This window comes from Salmo salar, chromosome 03 (assembly GCF_965601325.2).
Source record: "Salmo salar chromosome 03, fSalSal1, whole genome shotgun sequence".
Lineage (NCBI taxonomy): Eukaryota > Metazoa > Chordata > Actinopteri > Salmoniformes > Salmonidae > Salmo > Salmo salar.
This window is the reverse complement of record NC_138293.1, coordinates 8,124,348-8,151,993: the sequence shown is the minus strand read 5'-3', so window position 1 is coordinate 8,151,993 and position 27,646 is coordinate 8,124,348. Positions and strand designations below refer to the sequence as shown.

At 43.1% G+C, this 27,646-nt stretch overlaps 2 protein-coding genes across 2 annotated transcripts; one reads left to right on the top strand and one right to left on the bottom strand.

The window, feature by feature from the left end:
* The first annotated feature begins 517 nt into the window (after nucleotides 1-517).
* LOC145877467 (E3 ubiquitin-protein ligase rnf213-alpha-like) lies at nucleotides 518-7,765 on the top strand. The gene is made up of 14 exons (XM_082973042.1): nucleotides 518-612; nucleotides 744-923; nucleotides 1,032-1,198; nucleotides 1,363-1,465; nucleotides 2,843-2,951; nucleotides 3,097-3,304; nucleotides 3,485-3,684; nucleotides 3,898-4,020; nucleotides 4,167-4,277; nucleotides 6,229-6,471; nucleotides 6,567-6,660; nucleotides 6,903-6,937; nucleotides 7,032-7,135; nucleotides 7,531-7,765. Exons 2-14 carry the CDS (start codon nucleotides 769-771, stop codon nucleotides 7,763-7,765), a joined length of 1,887 nt encoding a protein of 628 aa, XP_082829168.1. The 5' UTR covers nucleotides 518-612; nucleotides 744-768.
* Nucleotides 7,766-16,033: 8,268 nt separating this feature from the next.
* On the bottom strand, nucleotides 16,034-20,400 carry LOC145877531 (C-type lectin lectoxin-Thr1-like). Its single transcript, XM_082973238.1, has 6 exons — nucleotides 20,337-20,400; nucleotides 20,127-20,227; nucleotides 18,603-18,730; nucleotides 17,981-18,130; nucleotides 16,780-16,888; nucleotides 16,034-16,535 (listed from the first exon to the last, which is right to left on the bottom strand). The coding sequence occupies exons 2-6, from the start codon at nucleotides 20,197-20,199 to the stop codon at nucleotides 16,390-16,392; spliced, it is 606 nt and encodes a 201-aa protein (XP_082829364.1). The 5' UTR covers nucleotides 20,200-20,227; nucleotides 20,337-20,400; the 3' UTR covers nucleotides 16,034-16,389.
* Nucleotides 20,401-27,646: the final 7,246 nt, after the last annotated feature.

Here is a 27,646-nt window from a genome sequence, read left to right as displayed (position 1 = left end):
CATCGTCTTTCTGTTTGTGGAACACATGCTGATAGGCTTTGAGTCTGAGGAGAGGGAGCTCAAGTCTCTGGTCCTTGATCACACTCGTACCATAGGCAAAGTGAGTTTATATCATATATTTTTGTTCTTTAAGTCAACATGCCACCAATTACATTTGTGCTTTGTTTATACTTCTACATAGTTTAAGTCTGATGGTTGCTAAACCTGAAATATGGGATGGAAATGAATGTAAATGTCAACCTGAGCTCTTGAACTATGTTAACGTATTGCAATTTTCTCATTGCATTGAACTTTGTGCGTAAAGGATAAATTCAGTATTTTACAAGTGAATGTTTAAACGGTTCCTAACCCTGGAACTTCAGCTAACTTTTGACACCACTAGCTAAAAACCAATGGGAGTAATGGGCGACAACTATGTCATTTAAAAAAAAAACATTCAACTGAAATCAACTCAATTGGTTGGATGTCATTTTAACTAATCTATGTGACTGCTAATTATCTCGTGTGGCAGATTCTGGCAAAAAACTCAGACGTAAAATCGGAGGAACCATTTGCGGCCATCATTACAGTACTGAAGACTTGCAAGCAAAAAGCAAGTGATCTGATTTGCAAGTAAGTCTATATGATATAATTTATTTAGTGTAAAAGTCTATTCATATTATATGTCTACATTATTCGCTGTGGTTGATAAGCTGTATACAGAATTTGATGTTTAATAACGGCAGCTATTTTTTTCTCTTTAGGTTTGGTTTCCAGTGCCGTGTGTGCATGGGGGAACCACAAGACCCCGTGGACCTGCCCTGCCACCACATGTTCTGTCTGACCTGTGTCAGAGGATGTCTCAACACAGGCCAAATGTACTGCCCCACGTGCAAACACGAACTCCCAGATGACTTCGAGGTCAAAGTGACTGAGGACATAAGGTGGGTGTGTTTTACCCTTTTTTTAAAATCTGGATAACCAATGATAAAGGACATGTCTTTCCCTGTTAACCGTCTTATCTGTCTAATCTGTCTACTATGGTTTTGCAGAGCTTGCATCACACTAAACGCTCAGTTCAGGCAGAGTTGCAATGCGTTTTTCATAGACCTGGTCACTACTGTGTGCTTCAAGGACAACATCCCCCCATCAAAAGGTGTCATCCTGCACCTGTTGTCCTTCCTCATGGTTGAGACAGAACCCATCCCACTCATCAGAGGTACCCTCAACACACACACACACACTAGCCAAAATTATAGAGTTTAGATTCCATTTGTTCCTGTATTCTTTTTGACATTTTAAGCATTAAACAGACCAGAGGGAAGATTGTGGCTCAGTAAAATGTTTTTATCTGTGTTCTGATATGTATTATATTTGTACCAGCACAAAGTCAGATACACACCAAAGATTTCTCACCATTTGATGAGTCTATGGACAAGAATCCTGTGGTGCGATCAGTGATACTCAAGCTTCTGCTCAAGTACACGTGAGTGAACCAGGAAATAAATGTTGTTTATACACTATATATACAAAAGTATGTGGACACCCCTTCAAATGAGTGGATTCAGCTATTTCAGCCACACCCGTTGCTGACAGGTGTATAAAATCGAGCACACAGCAATGCGATCTCCATAGACAAACATTGGCAGTAGAATGGCCTTACTGAAGAGCTCTGTGACTTTCAACATGGCACCGTCATAGGATGCCACCTTTCCAGAAAGTCAGTTCGTAAAATGTTTGCCTTGCTGGACCTGCCCCGGTCAACTGTAAGTGCTGTTATTGTGAAGTGGAAACGTCTAGGAGCAACAATGGCTCAGCTGCGAAGTGGTAGGCCACAAAAGCTCACAGAACGGGACCATTGAGTGCTGAAGCGTTTACTGCGTAAAAACTGTCTTTCCTTGTTTGCAACACTCCACTACCGAGTTCCAAACTGCCTCTGGAAGCAACGTCAGCACAAGGACTGTTTGTCGGGAGCTTCATGAAATGGGTTTCCATGGCCGAGCAGCCGTACACAAGCCTAAGATCACCATGCGCAATGCCAAGCGTCGGCTGGAGTGGTGTAAAGCTTGCCGCCATTGGACTCTGGAGCAGTGGAAACGTGTTCTCTGGCGTGATGACTCACGCTTCACCATCTGGCAGTCTGACGGACGAATCTGGGTTTGGCGGATGCCAGGAGAATGCTACCTGCCCCAATGTTTAGTGCCAACTGTAAAGTTTGGTGGAAGCGGAATAATGGTCTGGGGCTGTTTTTCATGGTTCGGGCTCGGCCCCTTAGTTCCAGTGAAGGGAAATCGTAACGCTACAGCATACAATGACATTATAGACGATTCTGTGCTTCCAACTTTGTGGCAACAGTTTGGGGAAGGCCCTTTCCTGTTTCAGCATGACAATGCCCCCCGTGCACAAAGCGAGGTCCATACAGAAATGGTTTGTCAAGATCGGTGTGGAAGAACTTGATTGGCCTACACAGAGACCTGACCTCAACCCCATCGAACACCTTTGGGATGAATTTGAATGCCAACTGCAAGCCAGGCCTAATCGCCCAACATTAGTACCCAATCTCACTAATGCTCTTGTGGCTGAATGGAAGCAAGTTTCGCAGCAATGTTCCAACATCTAGTGGAAAGCCTTCCCAGAAGAGTGGAGGCTGTTATAGCAGCAAGGGGGGGGGGGGACCAACTCCATATTAATGCCCATGATTTTGGAATGAGATGTTTGACGAGCTGGTGTCCACATACTTTTCGTCATGTAGTGTATCACTGCAATGCTGCTGTAACCAGCAATGCAATTCAGTTGGTTTCAGATGTTATCAAACATTTGACTGAAAATTAACTCTTTTTTAATTTTTAATATTTTTTTTTAGCTTTGATGACGTCAAAGAATATCTGCAGCAGTATTTGACATTGATAGAAGAGAGCAACATTCTAGAGGATAAAAATGAACTTTATGCGCTCTACATCAACTGCCTTGAGGTAGGATCTGACAGGATTTCACCCTAAATCAATGGAGTGCTATCACTATTCTATTTGTAAAAGAGGTCTTCTAACCTCAACGGGACTTTATGGATAAATAAAGGTTAAATAAATAGAATAGATGTTTATAACTGTTTTTCTGCAGGACTCCATGTTCGACAGAAAGCCACATGAATGCCAGAAGCCTGCAGATCAGCAGGCCTACCTGCAGAATGAGACTGAGTTCTTGCGTCACTTCCTGGACTTTGTCACTGCGTCGGCTGAGACCGTCACAATAGAGTACCTGCAACAGATCGCGAGGGTCCGTCTATGCCTGGACATGGCTGCACACCTGCTCCATAGCATACAGTCTGGTAAAAACACTCAGTCAATATGGCGTCATGAATTCTGATCCTTGTTGCTTTAAAAATTGTGCATGTTGGTGTAAATGAATTATAGTTGTTTTTTTATACGGAATGTTTTATAAAGAATGCTTGCAATCACTTTGACTGACTGATCCAAGATCTGTCCTCGGTTCCTCACATTGTGTGCAGGGGAATGTGAAAATCCTCAGGATGTTGTCGAGGAGTTCCTGTGTGCTGTTAGGAGCCTGTGTAAGGAGAGTAAGAACGACTGGTACCGGGTTTACCTGATCCGCAACGTCAGCAGCCAGCACGGTGTAGAGTATGTCCAGAGAATGCTGAAGGATACAGAGAAGTACAGGTGGCTTTTTCCTGAAGAGTTGCAGCAGCAGGTACATCACAGGGTTTCATGAAACGTTTCATACAACTCCATTTGTTTTAAACTGTTGAAATTACCCATCGGTCCTGTTTCCTGTTCTCTATTGTTTACAAACATGTTTCTAAAGAGGACCTGAGCGGGTTAGATACAATGATGTGTATTTCCTAGCTAGTACTGTGAAGGACGATGTTCTAGATATCAGGGTCTTCCATCGTCTTGTATGCAGAATGAAGATGTTGGCCAGATGGACCAGTATCTCGTCTATGGAGACGACTACCAGGATATCCGCGAGGCTGTTGCCAAAGCAGTACTAGAGGACAGTGTGCAGGAGATTGAGGATACCTGTCAGGTATTAGTTTAACTCCACTAAACTCAATACCACTGTATGTAATGTGTGTGTGTGTGTGTATTAGTTTTATTAAAACTATTTCTAACCTAAGAGTTTATGGATGTTTGGTGAATTTGTCCTCATCTTTGTGTGTTGTTTTGTTGTAGAGATGTACTGCACCTGCAAGGAGGCGGACCTTGTATGTCCTGCTGTCTCTTTTCAGAGAAGTCACCAGTCTGTACCGAGCAGCCAACACAGGCCTCCACCCCACCCCTAAGGTAGTAATACAGGCCTCTACCCCACCCCTAAGGTAGGAACACAGGCCTCTACCCCACCCCTAAGGTAGTAATACAGGCCTCCACCCCACCCCTAAGGTAGGAATACAGGCCTCTACCCCACCCCTAAGGTAGTAATACAGGCCTCTACCCCGCCCCTAAGGTAGGAAGACAGGCCCCTACCCCACCCCTAAGATAGGAAGACAGGCCTCTACCCCGCCCCTAAGATAGGAAGACAGGCCCCTACCCCACCCCTAAGATAGGAAGACAGGCCTCTACCCCTAAGGTAGGAAGACAGGCCTCTACCCCGCCCATAAGGTAGTAATACAGGCCTCTACCCCGCCCCTAAGGTAGGAATACAGGCCTCTACCCCGCACCTAAGGTAGGAAGACAGGCCTCTACCCCTAAGGTAGGAAGACAGGCCTCTACCCCGCCCATAAGGTAGTAATACAGGCCTCTACCCCGCCCCTAAGGTAGGAAGACAGGCCCCTACCCCACCCCTAAGATAGGAAGACAGGCCTCTACCCCGCCCCTAAGATAGGAAGACAGGCCCCTACCCCACCCCTAAGATAGGAAGACAGGCCTCTACCCCTAAGGTAGGAAGACAGGCCTCTACCCCGCCCATAAGGTAGTAATACAGGCCTCTACCCCGCCCCTAAGGTAGGAATACAGGCCTCTACCCCGCCCCTAAGGTAGGAAGACAGGCCTCTACCCCTAAGGTAGGAAGACAGGCCTCTACCCCGCCCATAAGGTAGTAATACAGGCCTCTACCCCGCCCCTAAGGTAGGAAGACAGGCCTCCACCCCACCCCTAAGATAGGAAGACAGGCCTCTACCCCTAAGGTAGGAAGACAGGCCTCTACCCCTAAGGTAGGAAGACAGGCCCCTACCCCACCCCTAAGATAGGAAGACAGGCCTCTACCCCGCCCCTAAGGTAGGAACACAGGCCTCTACCCCGCCCCTAAGGTAGGAAGACAGGCCTCCACCCCTAAGGTAGGAACACAGGCCTCTACCCCACCCCTAAGGTAGGAATACAGGCCTCTACCCCACCCCTAAGGTAGGAACACAGGCCTCCACCCCACCCCTAAGGTAGGAAGACAGGCCTCCACCCCTAAGGTAGGAAGACAGGCCTCCACCCCTTCCCCTAAGGTAGGAACACAGGCCTCCACCCCACCCCTAAGGTAGGAAGACAGGGCTCTACCCCACCCCTAAGGTAGGAAGACAGGCCTCTACCCCACCCCTAAGGTAGGAAGACAGGCCTCCACCCCGCCCCTAAGGTAGGAACACAGGCCCCTACCCCGCCCCTAAGGTAGGAAGACAGGCCTCCACCCCTTCCCCTAAGGTAGGAACACAGGCCTCCACCCCACCCCTAAGGTAGGAAGACAGGGCTCTACCCCACCCCTAAGATAGGAAGACAGGCCTCCACCCCGCCCCTAAGGTAGGAAGACAGGCCTCCACCCCACCCCTAAGGTAGGAAGACAGGCCTCCACCCCGCCCCTAAGGTAGGAAGACAGGCCTCCACCCCGCCCCTAAGGTAGGAAGACAGGCCTCCACCCCGCCCCTAAGGTAGGAAGACAGGGCTCTACCCCGCCCCTAAGGTAGGAAGACCGGACTCTACCCCGCCCCTAAGGTAGGAATACAGGCCTCCACCCCACCCCTAAGGTAGGAAGACAGGCCTCCACCCCACCCCTAATGTAGGAACACAGGCCTCTACCCCTTCCCCTAAGGTAGGAAGACAGGCCTCTACCCCACCCCTAAGCTATACACGTTAGACCATCTCCTTCAACTCCACATCAGAGGGAAAACTGTTAGCCCACAACTAACGATAGAGTTGGCAAACTATTCTGATTTTTATGTTATAATAGTTATACTTTGAATTATATTGACTTTTTGTAGACTTCAGAAAATCCCAATTACATTTATCCAAAATGGCTGACTTTGTTTTATTCCTCCAGCAATGCAAAGCACTTGAGGACTTCATCGAGGGATCAAGGTACCTAAATTGCAGGGAAGTGAGGGACTTTGCCAAAGAATTGGTTCACAACAGGATGGGAGGACTGAGTGTCCTGGCAGACCGGTCCAGTGTGGAGCACACCCTTATAGAGCTGGTTGTCCACATGTCTGCTGTGCTGCTCACTGGGACAGAAGGGCTGCTCACACCTCTTCAGCAGCTTGGCCTGTCTCCCAACAATATGCTGGTATGATTCTCATCAGCACCTGTCAATATCTTACATTGACTTTCTCCTTGTTGACTGTGAGAGTTGTCTTTATCTGCTTATGTCTATCCCAACAGAGTGCCTTTCTACCCACAATGCCTGAGGACATGCTGGCTGTCGCTCAAAGGCTTATAACACAGAGTGAAGTGGATTATGGACTCTCCTGGTACTGTAAGTACAGACATTTTGAATCCTAACCTGATAAATGCATGTACTGTAACTTGAACTTTGAGTAAATCATCCGAGTTACACCTCTGTGAAATTGTATTTGTTAACATCGTGCTACAGGAAGCATATAGACAGTATAGACATATAAATTAATTGTTATTTTCAGATTCAGCTAATACAATTTTGGGTTAAAAACAATGACATTTCTGTAATAATAAGCTCAGTTTTGACTCAAATCTCAACAGCTTGTCCGAATGGTCACCCCTGTGTTGTGGATAAGGTAAGCAAAGTTCTTCATGTAAAATTGCGTTAGTTTCATATTTTATGTTCATTAGCTAAGCAAACAGCCAACTGATTTACTCACTCTATTGCAGTGTGGTCAACCCACCCATAAGGCACAATGTCTAGAGTGTAGGGTGGAGATTGGAGGGGAGAACCATGTTCCCTTGACTGGTTTCCAGAAGATGGAGCTACAGCAGTAAGTCAGCTCTCTAAGGGCCCAACAGTGATATTACTGCCAAAGCATCAGAGTAGGAGTGCTGATGTAAGATCAGTTTGGCCTTTAAAATAATACTAAAGTATATGGACAGGAGGGACCTGATCCTAGACCAGCACTCCCACCGCTCTTAGAAAAAGGGTTCTTCATCTATCCCCATAGGATAAGTCTTTGAAGAACCCTTTTGGTTCCATGTACAACTCTTTCCACAGAGGGTTCTACATGGAACCCCAAAGGGTCCAACCTGGAACCAAAAAGGGTTCCTACGAAGACAAGAACCCTTTTGGAACCCTTTTTTTCTTAGAGTGTTTTCTGATCCGTTTTATACATGGCTCCAGATCTCATGTCATGACCAATAACTGAACGTGTCCTCTTAGGGGAGATCTCACAAGGACTGGCCACATCCTGGGAGACCCTCAGAGGAGGGACAACCCAGACACCCTGGACACCAAAAACATGTCCCTCACCCCCTTCATCCTGGTCAGACTGCTCACCCACCTGGCCATGCTGAGAGGGGCCTCAGAGCAGCCACAGGTAGGCCATCTTGTCTGCCAAAGGCTGCCAACTCTTTCTGGCTTTATGGGTCCGGTGTGTGAAAGAACAGTGCCTTAATTAAGTAGGGAGTCCACCCACGCTGCCAAGAGGGATTGCTTTGGTGATGAAGTTCCACTTCCTTGTATTATAAAATACATTTTACCAATAGAAATATGATAATTCATGTTATTAATTGTTCAGTGGGTTCTTTCTTGAACATATCATCAACATTAAAGTCGGATTACATAACATTATAAATCTGATTCATAAGCATCGAGCTCTATTGACAGAGGTGCAGGTTTCTAGTAACAATTTTTGAGGATTTTATATTTTGGGGTTATTCACCTTCAAAGTTATTTCTGCGGGTCGCTAAAAGCAAAATATGCATGACGAGCTAAATTTAAATGTAAAAGGCTTTGTATATAAAAAGCTTGGTATACAGTGGGGGAAAAAGTATTTGATCCCCTGCTGATTTTGTACGTTTGCCCACTGACAAAGAAAGGATCAGTCTATAATTTTAATGGTAGGTTTATTTGAACAGTGAGAGACAGAATAACAAAAAAATACCCAGAAAAACGCATGTAAAAAACGTTATAAATTGATTTGCATTTTAATGAGGGAAATAAGTATTCGACCCCCTCTCAATCAGAAAGATTTCCTGCTCCCAGGTGTCTTTTATACAGGTAACGAGCTGAGATTAGGAGCTCACTCTTAAAGGGAGTGCTCCTAACCGCAGCTTGTTACCTGTAAAAAAGACACCTGTCCACAGAAGCAATCAATCAGATTCCAAACTCTCCACCATGGCCAAGACCAAAGAGCTCTCCAAGGATGTCAGGGACAAGATTGTAGACCTACACAAGGCTGGAATGGGCTATAAGACCATCGCCAAGCAACTTGGTGAGAGGGTGTCAGCATTTGGTGCGATTATTCTCAAATGGAAGAAACACAAAAGAACTGTCAATATCCCTTGGCCTGGGGCTCCATGCAAGATCTCACCTCGTGGAGTTGCAATGATCATGAGAACGGTGAGGAATCAGCCCAGAACTACACGGGAGGATCTTGTCAATGATCTCAAGGCAGCTGGGACCATAGTCACCAAGAAAACAATTGGTAACACACTACGCCGTGAAGGACTGAAATCCTGCAGCGCCCGCAAGGTCCCCCTGCTCAAGAATACATATACATGCCCGTCTGAAGTTTGCCAATGAACATCTGAATGACTCAGAGGACAACTGGTGAAAGTGTTGTGGTCAGATGAGACCAAAATGGAGCTCTTTGACATCAACTCAACTCGCTGTGTTTGGAGGAGAAGGAATGCTGCCTATGACCCCAAGAACACCATCTCCACTGTCAAACATGGAGGTGGAAACATTATGCTTTGGGGGTGTTTTTCATCTAAGGGGACAGGACAACTTCACCGCATCAAAGGGACGATGGACGGGGCCATGTACCGTCAAATCTTGGGTGAGAACCTCCTTCCCTCAGCCAGGGCATTGAAAATGGGTCGTGGCTGGGTATTCCAGCATGACAATGACCCAAAACACACGGCCAAGGCAACAAAGGAGTGGCTCAAGAAGAAGCACATTAAGGTCCTGGAGTGGCCAAGGGAGTCTCCAGATCTTAATCCCATAGAAAATCTGTGGAGGGAGCTGAAGGTTCGAGTTGCCAAATGTCAGCCTCGAAACCTTAATGACTTGGCGAAGATCTGCAAAGAGGAGTGGGACAAAATCCCTCCTGAGATGTGTGCAAACCTGGTGGCCAACTACAAAAAACGTCTGCCCTCTGTGATTGCCAAGAAGTGTTTTGCCACCAAGTACTAAGTCATGTTTTGCAGAGGGGTCAAATACTTATTTCCCTCATTAAAATGCAAATCATTTTATAACATTTTTGACATGCGTTTTTCTGGATTATTTTGTTGTTATTCTGTCTCTCACTGTTCAAATAAACCTACTATTAAAATTATAGAATGATCATTTCTTTGTAAGTGAGCAAACGTACAAAATCAGCAGGGGATCATATACTTTTTCCCCCCACTGTACTACTCATCTGTCATCAGATTCAACTGAGACACCTCAGGCTCCAATCTATCGGTATCTTCCACTCTTGGGCAGCCTCCGTCAGGTTTAAAGGCACACACAAAGAAGTTCTTCTGGCTACATGGTTTATCATTCCATTTGCCGGTTTTTGAGAAGATGAATAGAGATGGAGATATTAAATGAAAGAAATGATTAGTATTCTTAGAATATGTCATGATATGTCATCAACAAAAATAAAATGAAACATTTTCTTTCCTCTCATCCCCACAACACCACCTGGAATAAAAAAAAAGGTCCCAGAATATTCTAGAAGAAGTGCCAGTACTCAAGCAGTAGAAATGTAGGGGTTTCACCAGCACAATTCAAACCACAGCCAGTTATCCCTCCCCTCTCTTGCTTATTGAGCCAGTTCATCTCCATGCAACGTCCATCACCGGATGGTTGCTTGGGTTCCTGAATCCAGGCAGAGAAATCCATATTAGACCCATCGGCCCAGAGGAAGTTGCTAGCCTGTGAGAGAGAGAGAGCAGGACATATAACTGACCAAAACATAGGGGCAAGCGAGGGGGTATAACTGGTTTTGCCCACCTGCTTTTGCTGGCCAATTTGAACAGTGAACACTACTTGTTTTGAGATTCATTTTAGTCAATTAATACAGTTGCATTCTTTCCCCATACATTTTTGTCATTTAGCAGACGCTCTTATCCAGAGCGACTTACGGTAGTGAATGCATACATTTCATACATTTTATTTCTTTTTTTTCTTTGTACTGGTCCCCTGTGGGAATCGAACCCACAACCCTGGCGTTGCAAACACCATGCTCTACCAACTGAGCCACATGGGACTATACACACACTATTGATATACAGTGAGTGCACATATCATTAGGACCACCTGCTCTTTCCGTGACATCAACTGACCAGGGGAATCCAGGTTAAAGCTATGATCTCTTGTTGATGTCACTTGTTGAATCCACTTTAATCCATATAGATGAAGGAAGGGAGACAGGTAAAAGAAGGATTTTTAAGCCTTGAGACAAATGAGACATGGATTGTGTATGTGTGCCATTCAGTGGGTGAATGGACAAGACAACTGATTTAAGGGCCTTTGAACGGGGTATGGTAGTAGGTGCCAGGCACACCTGTTTGTATCAAGAACTACAACTCTGCTGGGTTTTTCACACTCAACAGTCTCCCATGTGTATCAAGGATGGTCCACCAAGGACATCCAGCCAACTTGACACAACTGAATATTAGGAAATTGTTCCTGTTTGGTATACTCAGTGTAAATACTTATGGTAATATACTGATGGTAATATATACATGTAAACAGGAGTAATAGTGACCAGTAGCAGGATAAATAGATTAGAAATAGATAACATTCTAATGGTAATGGCAACCAATAATCAGTACACAGCAGCGTAATGGAGTAATGCATCAAATCAATAGTCGTTCTGTTACGTGAGTATTCATTTACCATTTGGGTGTGTTTGTCTCCCCCTGCTGGTTGTTTTAGATATGCCCAGTTAATGTTACCTTGACCTCTGTCATGTGACCTGGCTCATCAGGAAGTTAAGTTGTTTTAATTTAGAGCTCCTCACATTTATTGTTTCAGCCTCCTGAGGGAAAAGAGGCATTGCCGTGCCTTCTTCACGACTGTTCTGGTGTGAGAGGACCATGTTAAGTCCTCAGTGATGTGGATACCGAGGAACTTTCAGCTCTTGACCCTCTCCAAACCTCTGGTGTCCTGGAACTACACTGCCAGTTCTCTGACCTTCTTCCTGTAGGCTGTCTCATTGCCGTTGGTGACCAGGCCTACCATTGTTGTGTTGTCAGCAAACTTGATGGAGTTGGCGTCATGCGTGGCCACCAATGTTCCCTCAATTTTTTTCCGGCACTGAGCAAATTTCAGCTCTGCTGAGCACAAAATTGAATATTCAGTAACTTCCAGTGCACGTTTACTGTGAACACTGAGGCTGTATCTGCTTTAAGTTACAGCCAAGTAGGTTACTGTAGCTATTTGATCATAACTGTAATGTATACGCAGGGAGTCAGGAAACAAGTGCAGAAGGTGAGTTTAATAATAATAAACATGAATAATATACAAAACAGGAGAAGCGTACTGAATGTAACCAAAACCAATACTGCCTGATGAGTAATGCTACAGTGGGCTAGATAAAGGGTAAGTAATCAGGGTAGTGATGAAGTCCAGGTGAGACTAATGATGGGGCACAGGTGTGCATAATGATCGGTTACCAGGACCGGTGGTTAGTAAACCGGCGACATCAAGCGCCAAAGCGGGAGTAGACGTGACGATACCCCCCCCATTGACGCCCAGCTCCAGCTGAAGATTGACACCGGTCAGGGGGACAGCTCGAGGGTGAGGAGCGGGCCAGTGTGGATTGCGAAGTTGGAAATCTCAGATGACGTTGGGATCTAGAATGTCATCCATCGGAATCCAACACTGCTCCTCTGAACCTTACCCCTCCCAGTCCACCACATACTGAAGCCGACCCCCACAACATCCAAGAGGGATCTGACGGCATAGGCGGGGCTTCCCTCGATGTCCAGGGGAGGCCTCCGGAGGGGTGTCGTGGGGATGGCATCAGCCAGGGGTCCAGGAACCACCGGCCTGAGGAGGGAAACATGAAAAAAGGGTAAGATCCGGTAGTTGGTGGGGAGCTGTAATCTATATGTCACCTTGTTGACCCTCTGGAGGACCTTGAACGGCCCCATAAACCGGGGGCTCAGCTTCATACAGGACAGGCGGAGTGGGAGGTTCCTGGTGGAGAGCCAGACGCGATCACCAGGATGGAACACGGGAGCCTCACTACGGTGGCGATCCACCTGCTCCTTCTGGCGGCGGACGATGCGCTGGAGCCTCACTTGGGCATCGTTCCAAACATTTTCTGCGTGCCTGAACCACTCGTCCACCGCAGGAGCTTCGGTCTGGCTCGGGGTCTATTTAGCCATGGCTGGCTGATAACCCAGAACACACTGGAAGGGAGTCAGCCCGGTGGAGGAGTGACGCAATGAATTCTGGGCGTACTCCGAAGGAATCGTGCCCGCTCCCCCTGCCTCTCCTAGCAGTGACTCTTCAGGAACCTCCCCAGCTCCTGGTTCATCCTCTCCACCTGCCCGTCAGACTGAGGCCGGTACCCGGAAGTGAGGCTGACCGTGACCCCCAGCTTCTCCATGAAGGCTTTCCATACCCGTGATGTGAATTGGGCACCACGGTCAGAGACGATGTCCTCCGGAAGGCCATAGTTCCGGAAGACCTGCTGGAACAGTACCTCAGCGACCTGGAGAGTGGTAGGGAGACCACAGAGAGGGATAAAACAACAGGATTTAGACAATCTGTCCACAACAACCATAATAGTGGTGAAACCATCAGATGGAGGGAGATCAGTACCCCAGTTGTTGACATTAACCTGTTTAACCACTTGTCCTTCAGACAAGGAGGTGACTGAAAATTGTGTTGTTGTTTGATGCAAGAAACCACTTTACAAAATAGAATGCATTATTACAGAGAGTCAGACAAATTATGCTACACTCTGCCTATTGGCTACTTAACTTATTCAAGCCTGTCTCAAAATACAACACTGCCCCTTTAAGACATAAAAATGCTCTTTACTTGACTTGCTTTTCAAAGATGAAAAGAAATGTAAACGTTTTGAGCTCTTGTAGGAAGCAATCCCTCCCATATTGCTGACTACAAATGATCTATAACTTGGCTAATAACTCACTAACTGGCAAAGGATATGAACAAAATGTGCACATGTGGCTACATGCAGCTCTCACTGTGATCTCTAAACAAGCACATCTACTCACGACCACAGCTGTAAACACAGTCCAGATCAAAGTAAATGGCACAAATCCATATATGGCAATGGTCTATTTGCATATAGGCCTACTGCAGCTCTGATTGGTTATGCCTCACCAGTCTGTGTAGAGTACGGGCTGAGTCGTGCGTGTCAATCATATCTGTTCTACATGTTGCACTTCTATCTGAACATTCTGAAACGTTATGTCCTCCGATTTCAGCCCCTTCATAATATACTGTAATCATTATCTTCATCCTCCTGGTCGGCTACTCCTCCCACACATTACACCAATAGACATTAGGGTGTATTGGTATTTGTCCCCATCAGCCTGCTAAATATTGGTATGAGGCCAGGTCCAAAAAATGTCAGGCAAAGATTATTGGTGAATGAAGATATTTGTAGCAATGCATGATGTCTCAAATTAAAATAACTGAAGCAATATCAACATCATTCATTATGAAAATAGATTCACAAAGAGCAAGAAATCGATGTACAGAAGTCTCAAGTACACTGTGTTTAGCCTTTTTAATCACAGTCCTTTTTGTAAAATCTTGACTGTGATGGAAATCTTGAACTGACAAAGGCTTTGTCTTTGAACCATGGGCTTTCTCTAACATTTTGTAGAGTTTTGGTGTGGTTGTGATGTCTGAGACTAAGCTATAAGGCGAAAGGTATCTGACAGTGCAGAGGTACTGGTGAGGCTATGGGAGAACAGACAGACAGAGACCAAGCATGAGGACAGAAGCAGTTGGGGGGCCATGACAACTCTTCTGGATTTTATCATGATGATCAATTTGAATAGTGAACACAAGCAGCTGTTATAGTGTCTTTAGTTTAGCTGTGTTTTAGCCTTCAAAAGTGGTTCAGACCCACATTTTAGGAGATAAGGCTAGATAAGGCAGTTGCCTAAACCTGATTGCACTGCATTCCCCAGCACCTGCATTTTAGAGCCAACCTCACTCTCACCTTGATTTCAATTGCACAGTCAAAAATTACTCTTGTACCATTAGTGGAAGAGCAAGTTGTGTTTCAGCTGCGGTTTGTGGCTGAACTAACCTCATGAACATGTTTTAGGACAAATAAACCATCATTTATCAAGGAATGTAAAACTCATTCTCTACACATTATCTTACTACAATTTATTTCACATTGACATAATAATAATAATAATATAATGTGCCATTTAGCAGACACTTTTATCCAAAGCGTCTTACAGTCATGCGTGAATACATTTTACATGTGGGTGGTCCCAGGAATCAAACCCACTACCCTGGTGTTACAAGCACCCTGCTCTACCAACTGAGCAATTTTGAAAGTCGTACACCCTTATAATACTAGGCTGTGCCATGCAGGGCAATTTTGTAGACAGATGTCCTAAATGATCAACTCTAAATTGAACAGGGTAATATATTAACTCTCACCATCGAAAACAAGACTAGGTTAGCCTAGGCTACAGTGGAAGTCCAATATTTCTTTAGCATTTCCATGTAAAACAAGGCTATTCATTAGAAATCATTCAATTATGGAAACATCTTCATTTACAATCATTTCTGTAGCCTAATTTCACCAATCGAGCTCCATAAAATAGAAACCTGGAAGGCAAATAATACAAATGTTTTCATGTAACTACAATCTCATCTTTATTTAGGCTACATTAATCCTTGCAATTCCACATGAGAAACCCTCGTGTTTATAAGGAATCACAGCATTTGTACAATTTGACAGTTTACCTGTAATGAGGGCGAAGTCTGCAATTCTAATAACAAGATAAACATATTTTGGCCATATGTAAAGAAGCACGCCACATTGGTTCATGTGTCTAAAACCGCACCGGCCCCCTTCCCATTATTTATCAGAGGTTGCTGATTGGACAGACACTTGACTTGTTAACAGTTTTGCAGCAATTCAGCTGAACTCATTCTTGTTTGGACAGAGCAATCACGTTTAACCTAATGCACAGCTGCGCTCTAAACCAACGATGTGACTGATTTGAGTATAATCTTTCTAAAGCAGAGCTAAGCTAACGACGCTACAATAGCGTCTACTTGTTTTTAAAATAAGTGGCCTTGCGTGAAAATGTATTGAAGTCCAATCACTCATGCTCTCTGTTTGGGTGCACTACTCCAACAGGGCAATGAATGGGAAGGTATGGGATTTCATTCTAAATCTATGGGTTCAACCTATTGTCCATCTCTAACCTGTCAAGGCTGCTTCAGCCCCTCACTCTGATGCAGCATCCTTTAATCTTATAGTGGATGTTAACTAAAGTATCATCTATTCGTGGCATGTTGTCCCAACCAGCACATATCCATTTAGGGAATTGAATTGGGTTCATCTCATTTGAAGTGCATTACTTACTGTCTGTCTACATAGTAAGTGAATAGTTGTGGTAAATGTATAGGCCTACAGCTGCATGAGGAATCACAAGAGGGAATTGTGGAGACACTTGTTGAATCGCCAGTTTAGAAAAGAGAGGGAGGTCATGGATAAGATGGATGAAAATATTCATTTTTATTTGCTAACCAAGCAATGCGTAATGTCTCATCTTCCAAACAACTGAAGCAATATCAACACCATTCATCCAGAAAATAGATTGGGTTACATTGTTTTCTGACAAAATATAGTATTCTCAAATGCAATGTGTTTAGAATATTCAAATACAACCAGTATCAGAAATTCATACTTTGGGTGGATTGAAACTGACTGTGATGTGGAAATCTTTAATCCAACAAAAGCTTTGTCTTTGAGCCATGGGTTTTCTCTAACGTTTTACAGGGTCCTGGTGTCGTTGTGATGTCTGAGACTAAAGCTATATAAGGCAAAGCATATCTGACAGGTATATACTACTCATCTGTCATCGGATTCAACTGAGACACCTCAGGCTCCAATCTATCGGTATCTTCCACTCTTGGGCAGACTCCGTCAGGTTTAAAGGCACACACAAAGAAGTTCTTCTGGGTACATGGTTTATCATTCCATTTGCCGGTTTCTGAGAAGATGAATAGAGATGGAGACGTTAAATGAAAGAAATGTATAGTATTCTTAGAATATGTCATGATATGTCAGAAACAAAAATAAAATGAAACATTTTCTTGCCTCCCACCCCCACAACACCTTTTGGAATAAAAAAAAAGGTCCCAGAATATTCTAGAAGAAGTGCCAGTACTCAAGCAGTAGAAATGTAAAGGTTTCACCAGCACAATTCCAACCACAGCCAGTTATCCCTTGCTTACCGAGCCAGTTCATCTCCATGCAACGTCCATCACCGGATGGTTGCTTGGGTTCCTGAATCCAGGCAAAGAAATCCATATTAGACCCATCGGCCCAGAGGAAGTTGCTAGCCTGTGAGAGAGAGAGAGCAGGACATATAACTGACCAAAACATAGGGGCAAGCAAGGGGGTATAACTGGTGTTGCCCACCTGCTTTTGCTAATGATGGCCAATTTGAACAGTGAACACTACTTGTTTTGAGATTCATTTTAGTCAGTTCATATTAGTGATGGGCACCGATATCAAAAAGTTGATGTCAATACAGTTGCATTTTTTCCCCAAACAATATTGATATACAATGAGTGTAAACAACATTAGGAACACCTGCTCTTCCCATGACATAGACTGACCAGGTGAATCCAGGTTAAAGCTATGATCCCTTATCGATGTCACTTGTTAAATATACTTACATTTGTATAGATGAAGGAAGGGAGACAGGCTAAAGAAGGATTTTTAAGCCTTGAGACAATTGAGTCATGGATTGTGTATATGTGCCATTCAGAGGGTGAATGGACAAGACAAAATATTTAGGTGCCTTTGAACGAGGTATGGTAGTAGGTGGCAGGCGCACTGGTTTGAGTGTGTGAATAAAAGTAACACTGCTTGGTTTTTCATGCTCAACAGTTTCCCGTGTGTATCAAGAATGGTCCACCACCCAAAGGACATCCAGCCAACTTGACACAACTGTGGGAAGCATTGGAGTCAACATTTCCCTTGCCAGCATCCCTGTGGAATGCTTTCAAAACCAATATTAGGAAGGTGTTCCTAATGTTTTATACGCTCAGTGTATGTACTGGCTTCATGACAACCTTGCAACCACATGAATGTTCACTTTTCTGTTGACTTCCACGGTTCTATGAAGTCTAGACAACGGCTTGCTGATTGCCCATTGGACCAGGTGTGAATGTTCTAGAAGCCTAAACCCACCCAACCAGTTTCCATCCATTGTCGATGGCCCAATAGCAGGCAATTATGTATGCTCAGTTGAGAGCCTGTGAGAAGGTCTGTAAGAGGCACAATCATGTATACCCTTTTACATAAAAGTGTATGTTAACAGGAAGGGATAAACCAATATCACGATATGCCTTGCTCATATTGATACATCAAGCAATATCGATATCATGGATTTTGGTGCCCACCACTAGTTCTTATGATTATTAACACCTGTGAAGGGTCAGTTAGTGCATAACCACCGAGCCAGATGCGAGGGTTTGGTCGGCTGCTCCACTGAGTGAATTCATCCAGGGCATTGTTTTCCTCAGCATTGTGGGTTGATACCAGATGAGCACCAGTCTTCACAGATTTGCAGTGATTCTGTGTGATGTAGACATTAAGGAAACAGAGAAAACATATTTAGAGTTGGATTAATATTGATGATGCTTTGAGAGTTACTTATGGAGGTAAAATCACACAGCAGATATAGACCCAGTGGGCACAAACTTGTTAAATCAAATCAAAGTTGTTACCATGTCGTTTCAATCAAAAAATCTATGTTTTTCCTTCTGATGACATTGAATCAATGTGGAAAACTGGTTGGATTAGGAAAAAGTCATTAGCGTACAGTACAGGAATTTAGGATTTTTTTTCACCCAAAGTTTAACCTAAATCCAATGACATGGTTCAAATTGTTGTTTATTTCACTTTGAATTCACGATACTTGACAACTCAATCCATCAAAACTAGATGTGACATCTGTGCCCAGTGGTGAGGTACACTACTGTATGTCTACCTTTAACTGAGACATCATGGATACGTGGGATAAAACCTGAGAGAAGTCTGAATTTACCTCAGCTGACGTATAGTCCAACATCTGGTTGAAGTGCTTAATACAGTAGGACCCCAGTTTGTACCAAGCAGCATGACCAGTGCATTGCTCAATGACATAATTCTCTAGTAGTTTAACTGTTGAATTATCTAAAAGAGGGAGAACAAGAGAGATAGGAGAGAGAAAACAAGTGATACAAACAGACAGAGCTAATAATATAGCAAGTAAAACAGAGGTAAGGCTGTAGGGGAGAGTGGGGTACGTTGTGCCAACGGGTTAGTTGAGCAACCCCTTGTTTCTAGGAAACCATACACGACATTAATTAAATGAATGTGACCAAACATTTAGGAAGTGGTCATCATTTCATGAAGGAAGAAACATGGAGAAAGTGTTGCTAGTTCCAAAAAACGGAATTCCACAAAGTCAAATAAATGTATTGTGTTATAGATTTCATGGTGCTTGTATCTAAAACAAAATAGGTTGTTTTAAGACTCTTTCATATATCAGTTGGGGTCTCTATAAGCAACAAAATGAGGTCCTAAACCTAGCATGAAAGTGCATCCCTGTAGCTGCATGAGCTAATACAGTCAAAATGGTTGCTTTGGGGTAAATTGTGTCATTTGGCCAGGGACAAGTTAAGCCAATAGCTCAACACACCCCATACAAATGCTAATTACATTTAGTCAGTTTTATACATAATATGCATAGTATTTTTTCCATTTGTCATGCATATGAACTCAAGGTAGTGTCTGCTCTGTAGCAATAAAAATGCACGATCATGCCCCGTGTATACAAATGCAAAACAAGCAGGGGTCTAGCCTCCCTTGAGGTTCTTGAAAGAGCAGCCAAGGAAGTGAGAGAAGGGAAAAAGTCCATTCAAGCAGCAGTTAGGGAGGAAAAATTGACAGAGTGACACTGAAGAGGAACATTGACAAACAAGAAAACAAACATGTTCCTGTGAGAAAGAGAGGCTTTGATAGAGTCTGATAGAGTCATGACATGGAGTCTGATCTTATTAAACATATCAAGAATCCGGCAGACATTTTCATGAGCTTAGTAGACTCAAATGTAGAGAACTTGCCTATGAATTGGCACAACATCCCCGTTCAAGACAGCTGGCGGCTCAACTTACCCATTCTCTATTACCCCATACCCTGAGACCTCTTTTTTTGGACAAGCTATGTTTTCAAAACTGTTATGTTTACATGAATTCTGATTATTTCCAGGGATACACAACATCTTGAGATATATGTAGATATATTTGTTAGAAATAATACTATGATGTAGTGATGCTGAATGTAAAAAATGACTCAACATACCCCCTACCACTTCTGAGTAGTTTACATTAGAAATATGTTACTCTGTGACTTAAGTCAATTCCTTATAAACAGACTATCTTAACTGGAAATGTTTAACCAACCTCTTTCATAATTTGGTTATTTTACCCCTAAAGACAATTAAAACTGAAAACAACACCACTTCCAAACTCAAAGTATACAGTAGCCACTCTGGGTTTGACATGATCATGATAGCATTGATGCTCACCTGCAAAGGTATGGGGGCAGGGGTGGGCAGAGGCCCCGAGGAACATCATCGCCAGAACGAGTAGGACCTTCATCTTGTCTTCTGTCTGTCTGTCTCTCTATCTGTTTGTTTGTATTGATTAACACAGGTAAAAGAGCATAAGTTAGCTAAAGGAGAAAAATAAAAGATTGATGCAAAAAATGGATACAAGAAGTAAAACAATTGTCTTACCAAAGTGTGAACTCTTTCTTTTCTATTCTTTTGACTTTCTAATTCTTTCACTCACCGCTCTCTGCTTTTATAGTGTATCTGTCTCATACCCCTCCTCTATCTCCTCTTCACCTCTGCATGCTTCCTTGTTTGTCTCTATCCTTATAAGGTCTGTTGTTTTGGTTTGTTTTTAATTCAGTACCTTATGAGTACAATTAACCATTTAAAAGCATTTCAGAAGATATGACAAAATGTCATAACAACGAAGAAAGTTCATCATATTTTATCATCTTAAAATGTAGTAGCCTATTGAGCATATTTGAAGTTAGGCTTATCATGAAGTGGAGTTGTGCATTCCAACACAATATTGGCCCGCTAGAGAGAAGAGATGTGTCAATTATAATTTTATGTTGGTATATTTATTTGACGTTAGATTGTTGAATAGAAGACATGTTCACTGGCTTTAACTGGGTTCATGTCAACATTTAATGTATTTTTTATGTAACCTTCATTTAACCAGGCCAAATAGAACACATAGATTCTGAAGGATTTGACAAATAAGCAAAGTGTTTTGCATTGCTATTTTGAATGACATTTTCAAATCAAACTTTATTTACACAACGTTAGCATTTGGAGACAATGGGCAGGTCAACAAAAGCATGGATCGCAGTCTTAGACTGCTTACAAGGTAAGGAAACCAATATTACATTTTGTGATTTGAGTGAACTATCCCATTAAGACAGAGTTGAGTTGGGATATTTACTCACTCATGGCATCATTGGACTGTCCTGTTTTTTTGGTTTTTATCTTTATGCTCTGCATAGGCCTATGGCACCTGGTAACCCTAGGCCTTGACCTGAGTAGTTCACAACAGATGTGTGTGGGGTTTGAAAAGAACAGGGATAAATGCACAATATTACAGATTGATTTGGTCTGTGAAACTATTCATTAATATGCAAACTCAACTCTGTTTTAATCTTAGATATCAAATGGACACGTTTGTGGCTGCATCACATCCGGCCGTGGTTGGGAGTCCCATAGGGCGGTGCACAATTGGCCCAGCATCGTCCGAGTTTGGCTGGGGTAGGCCATCATTGTACATAAGAATTTGTTCTTAAAACTGACTTGCCTAGTTAAATAAAAATAACAAAAATATTAATAATAATCTGTTCTACACAACGCATTTCTATCTGAACATTTCATAATATACTGTAATCATTAACTTCACCCTCCTGGTCAGCTACTCCTCCCACACATTACACCAATAGACATTAGGGTGTATTGGTATTTGTCCCCATCGGATTCCTAAATATTGGTATAAGGCCAGGTCCAAAAAAGTCGGGCAAAGATTATTGATGAATGAAGATATTTGTAGCAATGCATGATGTCTCAAATTAAAATAACTGAAGCAATATCAACATCATTCATTATGAAAATAGATTCACAAAGAGCAAGAAATCGATGTACAGAAGTCTCAAGTACACTGTGTTTAGCCTTTTTAAACACAGTCCTTTTTGTAAAATCTTGACTGTGATGGAAATCTTGAACTGACAAAGGCTTTGTCTTTGAACCATGGGCTTTCTCTAACATTTTGTAGAGTTTTGGTGTGGTTGTGATGTCTGAGACTAAGCTATAAGGCGAAAGGTATCTGACAGTGCAGAGGTACTGGTGAGGCTATGGGAGAACAGACAGACAGAGACCAAGCATGAGGACAGAAGCAGTTGGGGGGCCATGACAACTCTTCTGGATTTTATCATGATGATCAATTTGAATAGTGAAGACAAGCAGCTGTTATAGTGTCTTTAGTTTAGCTGTGTTTTAGCCTTCAAAAGTGGTTCAGACCCACATTTTAGGAGATAAGGCTAGATAAGGCAGTTGCCTAAACCTGATTGCACTGCATTCCCCAGCACCTGCATTTTAGAGCCAACCTCACTCTCACCTTGATTTCAATTGCACAGTCAGAAACCACTTACGTACCATTCGTTTTTGAGCAATTTGTGTTTCAGCTGCGGTTTGTGCCTGAACTATTGTCATGAGCAGGTTTTGGAACGATAAATATATTTTATCAAGGAATGTAAGACTCATTCTCTACACATTATGTTATTTAGATTCAACATTTATTCATTTCACCTTGACGTAATAATAATATAATATAATGTGCCATTTAGCAGACATTTTTATCCAAAGCATTTCCCAGTCATGCGTGAATACATTTTAAGTAATGGTGGTCCCAGGAATCAAACCCACTACCCTGGCATTACAAGCGCCCTGATCTACCAACCGAGCAATTTTGAAAGACGTGCACCCTTATAATACTAGGCTGTGCCATGCCAGTCTCTGTTTGGGTGCACTACTCCAACAGGGCAATGAATGGGAAGGTATGGGATTTCATTCTAAATCTATGGGTTCAACCTATTGTCCATCTCTAACCTGTCAAGGCTGCTTCAGCCCCTCACTCTGATGCAGCATCCTTTAATCTTATAGTGGATGTTAACTAAAGTATCATCTATTCGTGGCATGTTGTCCCAACCAGCACATATCAAATCAAATCAAAATTGATTTGTCACATGCGCCGAATACAACAGGTGTAGGTAGACCTTAGCGTGAAATGCTTGCTTACTAAGCCAACAATGCAGTTCAAGAAATAGAGTTAAGAAAATATTTACTAAATAAACTCAATTAAAAAATACAATAAAAAGTAACACAATAAAATAACAATATAGAGGCTATATACAGGGGGTACCGGTACCCAGTCAATGTGCGGGGGTTCAGGTTAGTTGAGGTCATTTGTACACGTAGGTAGGGGTAAATTGGCTATGCATAGATAATAACAACGAGTAGCAGCAGTGTAAAAACAAATCGTTCGGGTGGCCATTTGATTAATTGTTCAGCAGTCTTATGGCTTAGGGGTAGAAGCTGTTAAGGAGCCTTTTGGACCTAGACTTGGCGCTCCGGTACCGCTTGCCGTGCGGTAGCAGAGAGAACAGTCTATGACTTGGGTGACTGGAGTCTTTGACAATTTTTTGGGCTTTCCTTTGACACCGCTTAGTATATAGGTCCTGGATGGCAGGAAGCTTGGTCCCAGTGATGTACTGGGCTTTACGCATACCCTCTGCAGCGCATTACGGTCGAATGTCGAGCAGTTGCAGTACCAGGCGTTGATGCAACCGGTCAGGATGCTCTCGATGGTGCAGCTGTAGATTTTTTTGAGGATCTAGGGACCCATGCTAAATCTTTTCAGTCTCCTGAGGGGGAAAAGGTGTTGTCGTGCCCTCTTCAAGACTGTCTTGGTGTGTTTAGAACATGATAGTTTGTTGGTGATGTGGACACCAAGGAACTTGAAACTCTCCAGCTGCTCCACTACAGCCCTGTCGATGTGAATGGGGGCGTGTTCGGTCCTCCTTTTCCTGTAGTCCACGATCGTCTCCTTTGTCTTGCTCACGTTGAGGGAGAGGTTGTTGTCCTGGCACCACCCTGCCAGGTCTCTGACCTCGTCCCTGTAGGCTATCTCATCGTTGTCGGTGATGTTATTTGACAACTCAGTCAAATGTTAAATCAAAACTAGATGTTGAACTGACGTCTGTGCCCAGTGGTGAGGTACGCTACTGTATGTCTACCTTTAACTGAGACATCATGGGTATGTGGGATAAAACCTGAAATAAGTCTGAATTTACCTCAGCTGACGTATAGTCCAACCTCTGGTTGAAGTGCTTAACATTTTACATTTACATTTTAGTCATTTAGCAGACGCTCTTATCCAGAGCGACTTACAGTAGTGAATGCATACATTTCATACATTTTTTTTTTTCGTACTGGCCCCCCGTGGGAATCGAACCCACAACCCTGACGTTGCAAACACCATGCTCTACCAACTGAGCTACAGGGAAGGCTTGTAGCTCAGCACAGTAGGACCCCAGTTTGTACCAAGTAACATGGCCAGGGCATTGCTCAAATACAAAATCTTTGCTTGGGTCAACTGTTGCCTGATCTAAAAGAGTGAGAACAAGGGAGATAGGAGAAAGAAAATAAGTGATATTTAGGAAGAGGTCATCATTTCATGGAGTCTGTGAAGGAAGAAACCACATGGAAAAAGTGTTGTTAGTTCCAAAAAACAGATTTTCACAAAGTCAAATAAATGTATTGTGTTGTAGGTTTCATGGTGCTTGTATCCAAACCAAAGTAGATAATTTAAAGACTGTTTCATACATTAGTTGGGGTCTCTATAAGCTACAATATGAGGACCTGAACCTAGCATAAAAGTGCATCCCTGTAGCTGTGCGAGCTAATACAGTCAAAATGGTTGCTTTGGGGTAATTGTGTGATTTGGCCAGGGGCAAGTTAAGCCAATAAATAGCTCAGTACATTAACAAACAAGAAAACAAACATGTTCCTGTGAGAAAGAGAGGCTTTGATAGAGTCTGATAGAGTCATGACATGGAGTCTGATCTTATTAAACATATCAAGAATCCGGCAGACATTTTCATGGGCTTAGTAGACTCAAATGTAGAGAACTTGCCTATGAATTGGCACAACATCCCCGTTCAAGACAACTGGCGGCTCAACTTACCCATTCTCTATTACCCCATACCCTGAGACCTCTTTTTTTGGACAAGCTATGTTTTCAAAACTGTTATGTTTACATGAATTCTGATTATTTCCAGGGATACACAACATCTTGAGATATATGTAGATATTTTTGTTAGAAAGAATACTATATTTCCCCTGACATAGTGATGCTGAATGTAAAAAATAGCTCAACATTAAAGTGAAAAGCCATATCTCAGACTGGCCAATAAAAATATAAGATTAAGATGGGCAAAATAACACAGACACTGGACAGAGGAACTCTGCCTAGAAGGCCAGCATCCCGGAGTCGCCTCTTCACTGTTGATGTTGAGACTGGTGTTTTACAGGTACTATTTAATGAAGCTGCCAGTTGAGGACTTGTGAGGCATCTGTTTCTCAAACTAGACACTCTAATGTACTTGTCCTCTTGCTCAGTTGTGTACCGAGGCCTCCCACTCCTCTTTCTATTCTGATTAGAGCCAGTTTGCGCTGTTCTGTGAAGGGAGAGGTTCACAGCGTTGTACCAGATCTTCAGTTTCTTGGCAATTTTTTGCATGGAATAGACATAATTTCTCCGAACAAGAATAGACTGACGACTTTCAGAAGAAAGTTATCTTGTTAGGGACAGGGGGCAGCATTGGGAAGCTTGGATGAAGGAGGTGCCCAATGTAAACTGCCTGTTACTCAGGCCCAGAAGCTAAGATATGCATATAATTGGTAGTATTGGATAGAAAACACTCTAACGTTTCCAAAACAGTTAAAATAATGTCTGTGAGTACAACAGAACTGATATGGCAGGCGAAAACCTGAGACAAATCCATCCAGGAAGTGGAAATATTTTGATGTGGCTGTTTTTCAATTCAATGCCTATACAGAATGTAATGGGTTAGGACCCAGATTGCAGTTCCTATGGCTTCCACTAGATGTCAACAGTCTTTAGACATGCTTTCAGGCTTTTATTTTGAAAAACGATGAGTAAAAAGACCTTTTGGTCAGTGGACAGGGGAAGTAGGCAGAGCTGGATTGGGCGCGTGACTGTGGGCGCGCCGTTCGTTGTTTTTCCTTTCTATTGAAAATGATATTGTCTGGTTGAAATATTATTGATTATTTAGACAATAGACAACCTGAGGATTAATTATAAACATTGTTTGACATCTTTCGACGAACTTTACCGGTACTATTAGGATGTATTCGTCTGCCTGTTGTGACCGCCTTTGAGCCAGTGGATTACTGAACAAAACGCACCAACAAAACTGAGTTTTTTGGATATAAAGAGGGACTTTATCGAACAAAACAAACATTTATTGTGTAACAGGGAGTCTTGTGAGGGCAACCAGATGAAGATTATCAAAGGTAAGTGATTCATTTTATCGATATTTCTGACTTTCTGACTCCTCTACTTGGCTGGAAAATGTTTGTATGCTTTTGTAAGCGGGGCACTGTCCAAAGATAATCGCATGGTATGCTTTCGCCGTAAAGCCTTTTTGAAATCTGACACAGCGGCTGGATTAACAAGAAGTAAATCTTTAAGCCGATGTATAACACTTGTATCATTATGAATGTTTATTATTACTATTTCTGTCATTTGAATTTGGCGCTCTGCAATTTCACCGGATGTTGTCTTTCCCAGAGAGGTTATTTGTTTCTGGCCATTTTGAGCCTGTAATCGAACCCACAAATCCACCCTACCTCCACCCTACCTGACACCCTAGACCCACTCCAATTTGCTTACCGCCCCAATAGGTCCACAGACGATGCAATTGCAATCACACTGGAAACTTCAGGAAACAGCAGAGGGAGCACCCCCCATCCACATCGACGGGACAGTAGTGGAGAAGGTGGGAAGTTGTTTAAGTTCCTCGGCATACACATCACGGACAAACTGAAATGGTCAACCCACATAGACAGTGTAGTGAAGAAGGCGCAACAGCGCCTGTCACCGAAAACACTCACAAACCTGTCCTGTCACCGAAAACACTCACAAACTTTTACAGATGCACAATCGAGAGCATCCTGTCGGGCTGTATCACCGCCTGGTATGGCAACTGCTCCGCCCACAACCGTAAGGCTTTCCAGAGGGTAGTGAGGTCTGCACAACGCATCACCGGGGGCAAACTACCTGCCCTCCAGGACACTTACACCACCCGATGTCACAGGAAGGCCAAAAAGATCACCAAGGACAACAACCACCTGAGCCACTGCCTGTTCACCCCGCTATCATCCAGAAGGCGAGGTCAGTACAGGTGCATCAAAGCTGGGACCGAGAGACTGAAAAACAGCTTCTATCTCAAGGACATCAGACTGTTAAACAACCATGACTAACATTGAGTAGCTGCTGCCAACATACTGACTCAATCTCTAGCCACTTTAATAATAAAAAATTGGATGTAATAAATGTTTCACTAGTCACTTAAACAATGCCACTTTATATAATGTTTACATACCCTACATTACTCATCTCATATGTATATACTGTACTCTATACCATCTGCTGCATCTTGCCAACGCAGCACGGCCATCGCTCATCTATATATTTATATGTACATATTCTTATTCATTCCTTTACACTTGTGTGTGTATAAGGTAGATGTTGTGAAATTGTTAGATTACTTGTTAGATATTACTGCACGGTCGGAACTAGAAGCACAAGCATTTCGCTACACTCGCATTAACATCTGCTAACCATGTGTTTGATGCTCCAGATACTCAACTAGTCTAAAGAAGGCCAGTTGTATTGCTTCTTTAATCAGAACAACAGTTTTCAG

What these genes read in the sequence shown, in the direction of transcription:
- LOC145877531 (XM_082973238.1), bottom strand. Translation starts at nt 20,199, where the DNA reads ATGAAGGTCCTACTCGTTCTGGCGATGATGTTCCTCGGGGCCTCTGCC. An exon ending in CTGCCCCCATACCTTTGCAG is followed by an intron (nt 18,731 to 20,126) that starts GTGAGCATCAAT and finishes TCCCTCTTTTAG; the next exon opens with ATAATTCAACAGTTAAACTA. An exon ending in CACTAACTGACCCTTCACAG is followed by an intron (nt 16,889 to 17,980) that starts GTGTTAATAATC and finishes TCTCTCTCACAG; the next exon opens with GCTAGCAACTTCCTCTGGGC.
- LOC145877467 (XM_082973042.1), top strand. Translation starts at nt 769, where the DNA reads ATGGGGGAACCACAAGACCCCGTGGACCTGCCCTGCCACCACATGTTC. An exon ending in ACCCATCCCACTCATCAGAG is followed by an intron (nt 1,199 to 1,362) that starts GTACCCTCAACA and finishes TATTTGTACCAG; the next exon opens with CACAAAGTCAGATACACACC. An exon ending in CAGAAGATGGAGCTACAGCA is followed by an intron (nt 7,136 to 7,530) that starts GTAAGTCAGCTC and finishes GTGTCCTCTTAG; the next exon opens with GGGAGATCTCACAAGGACTG.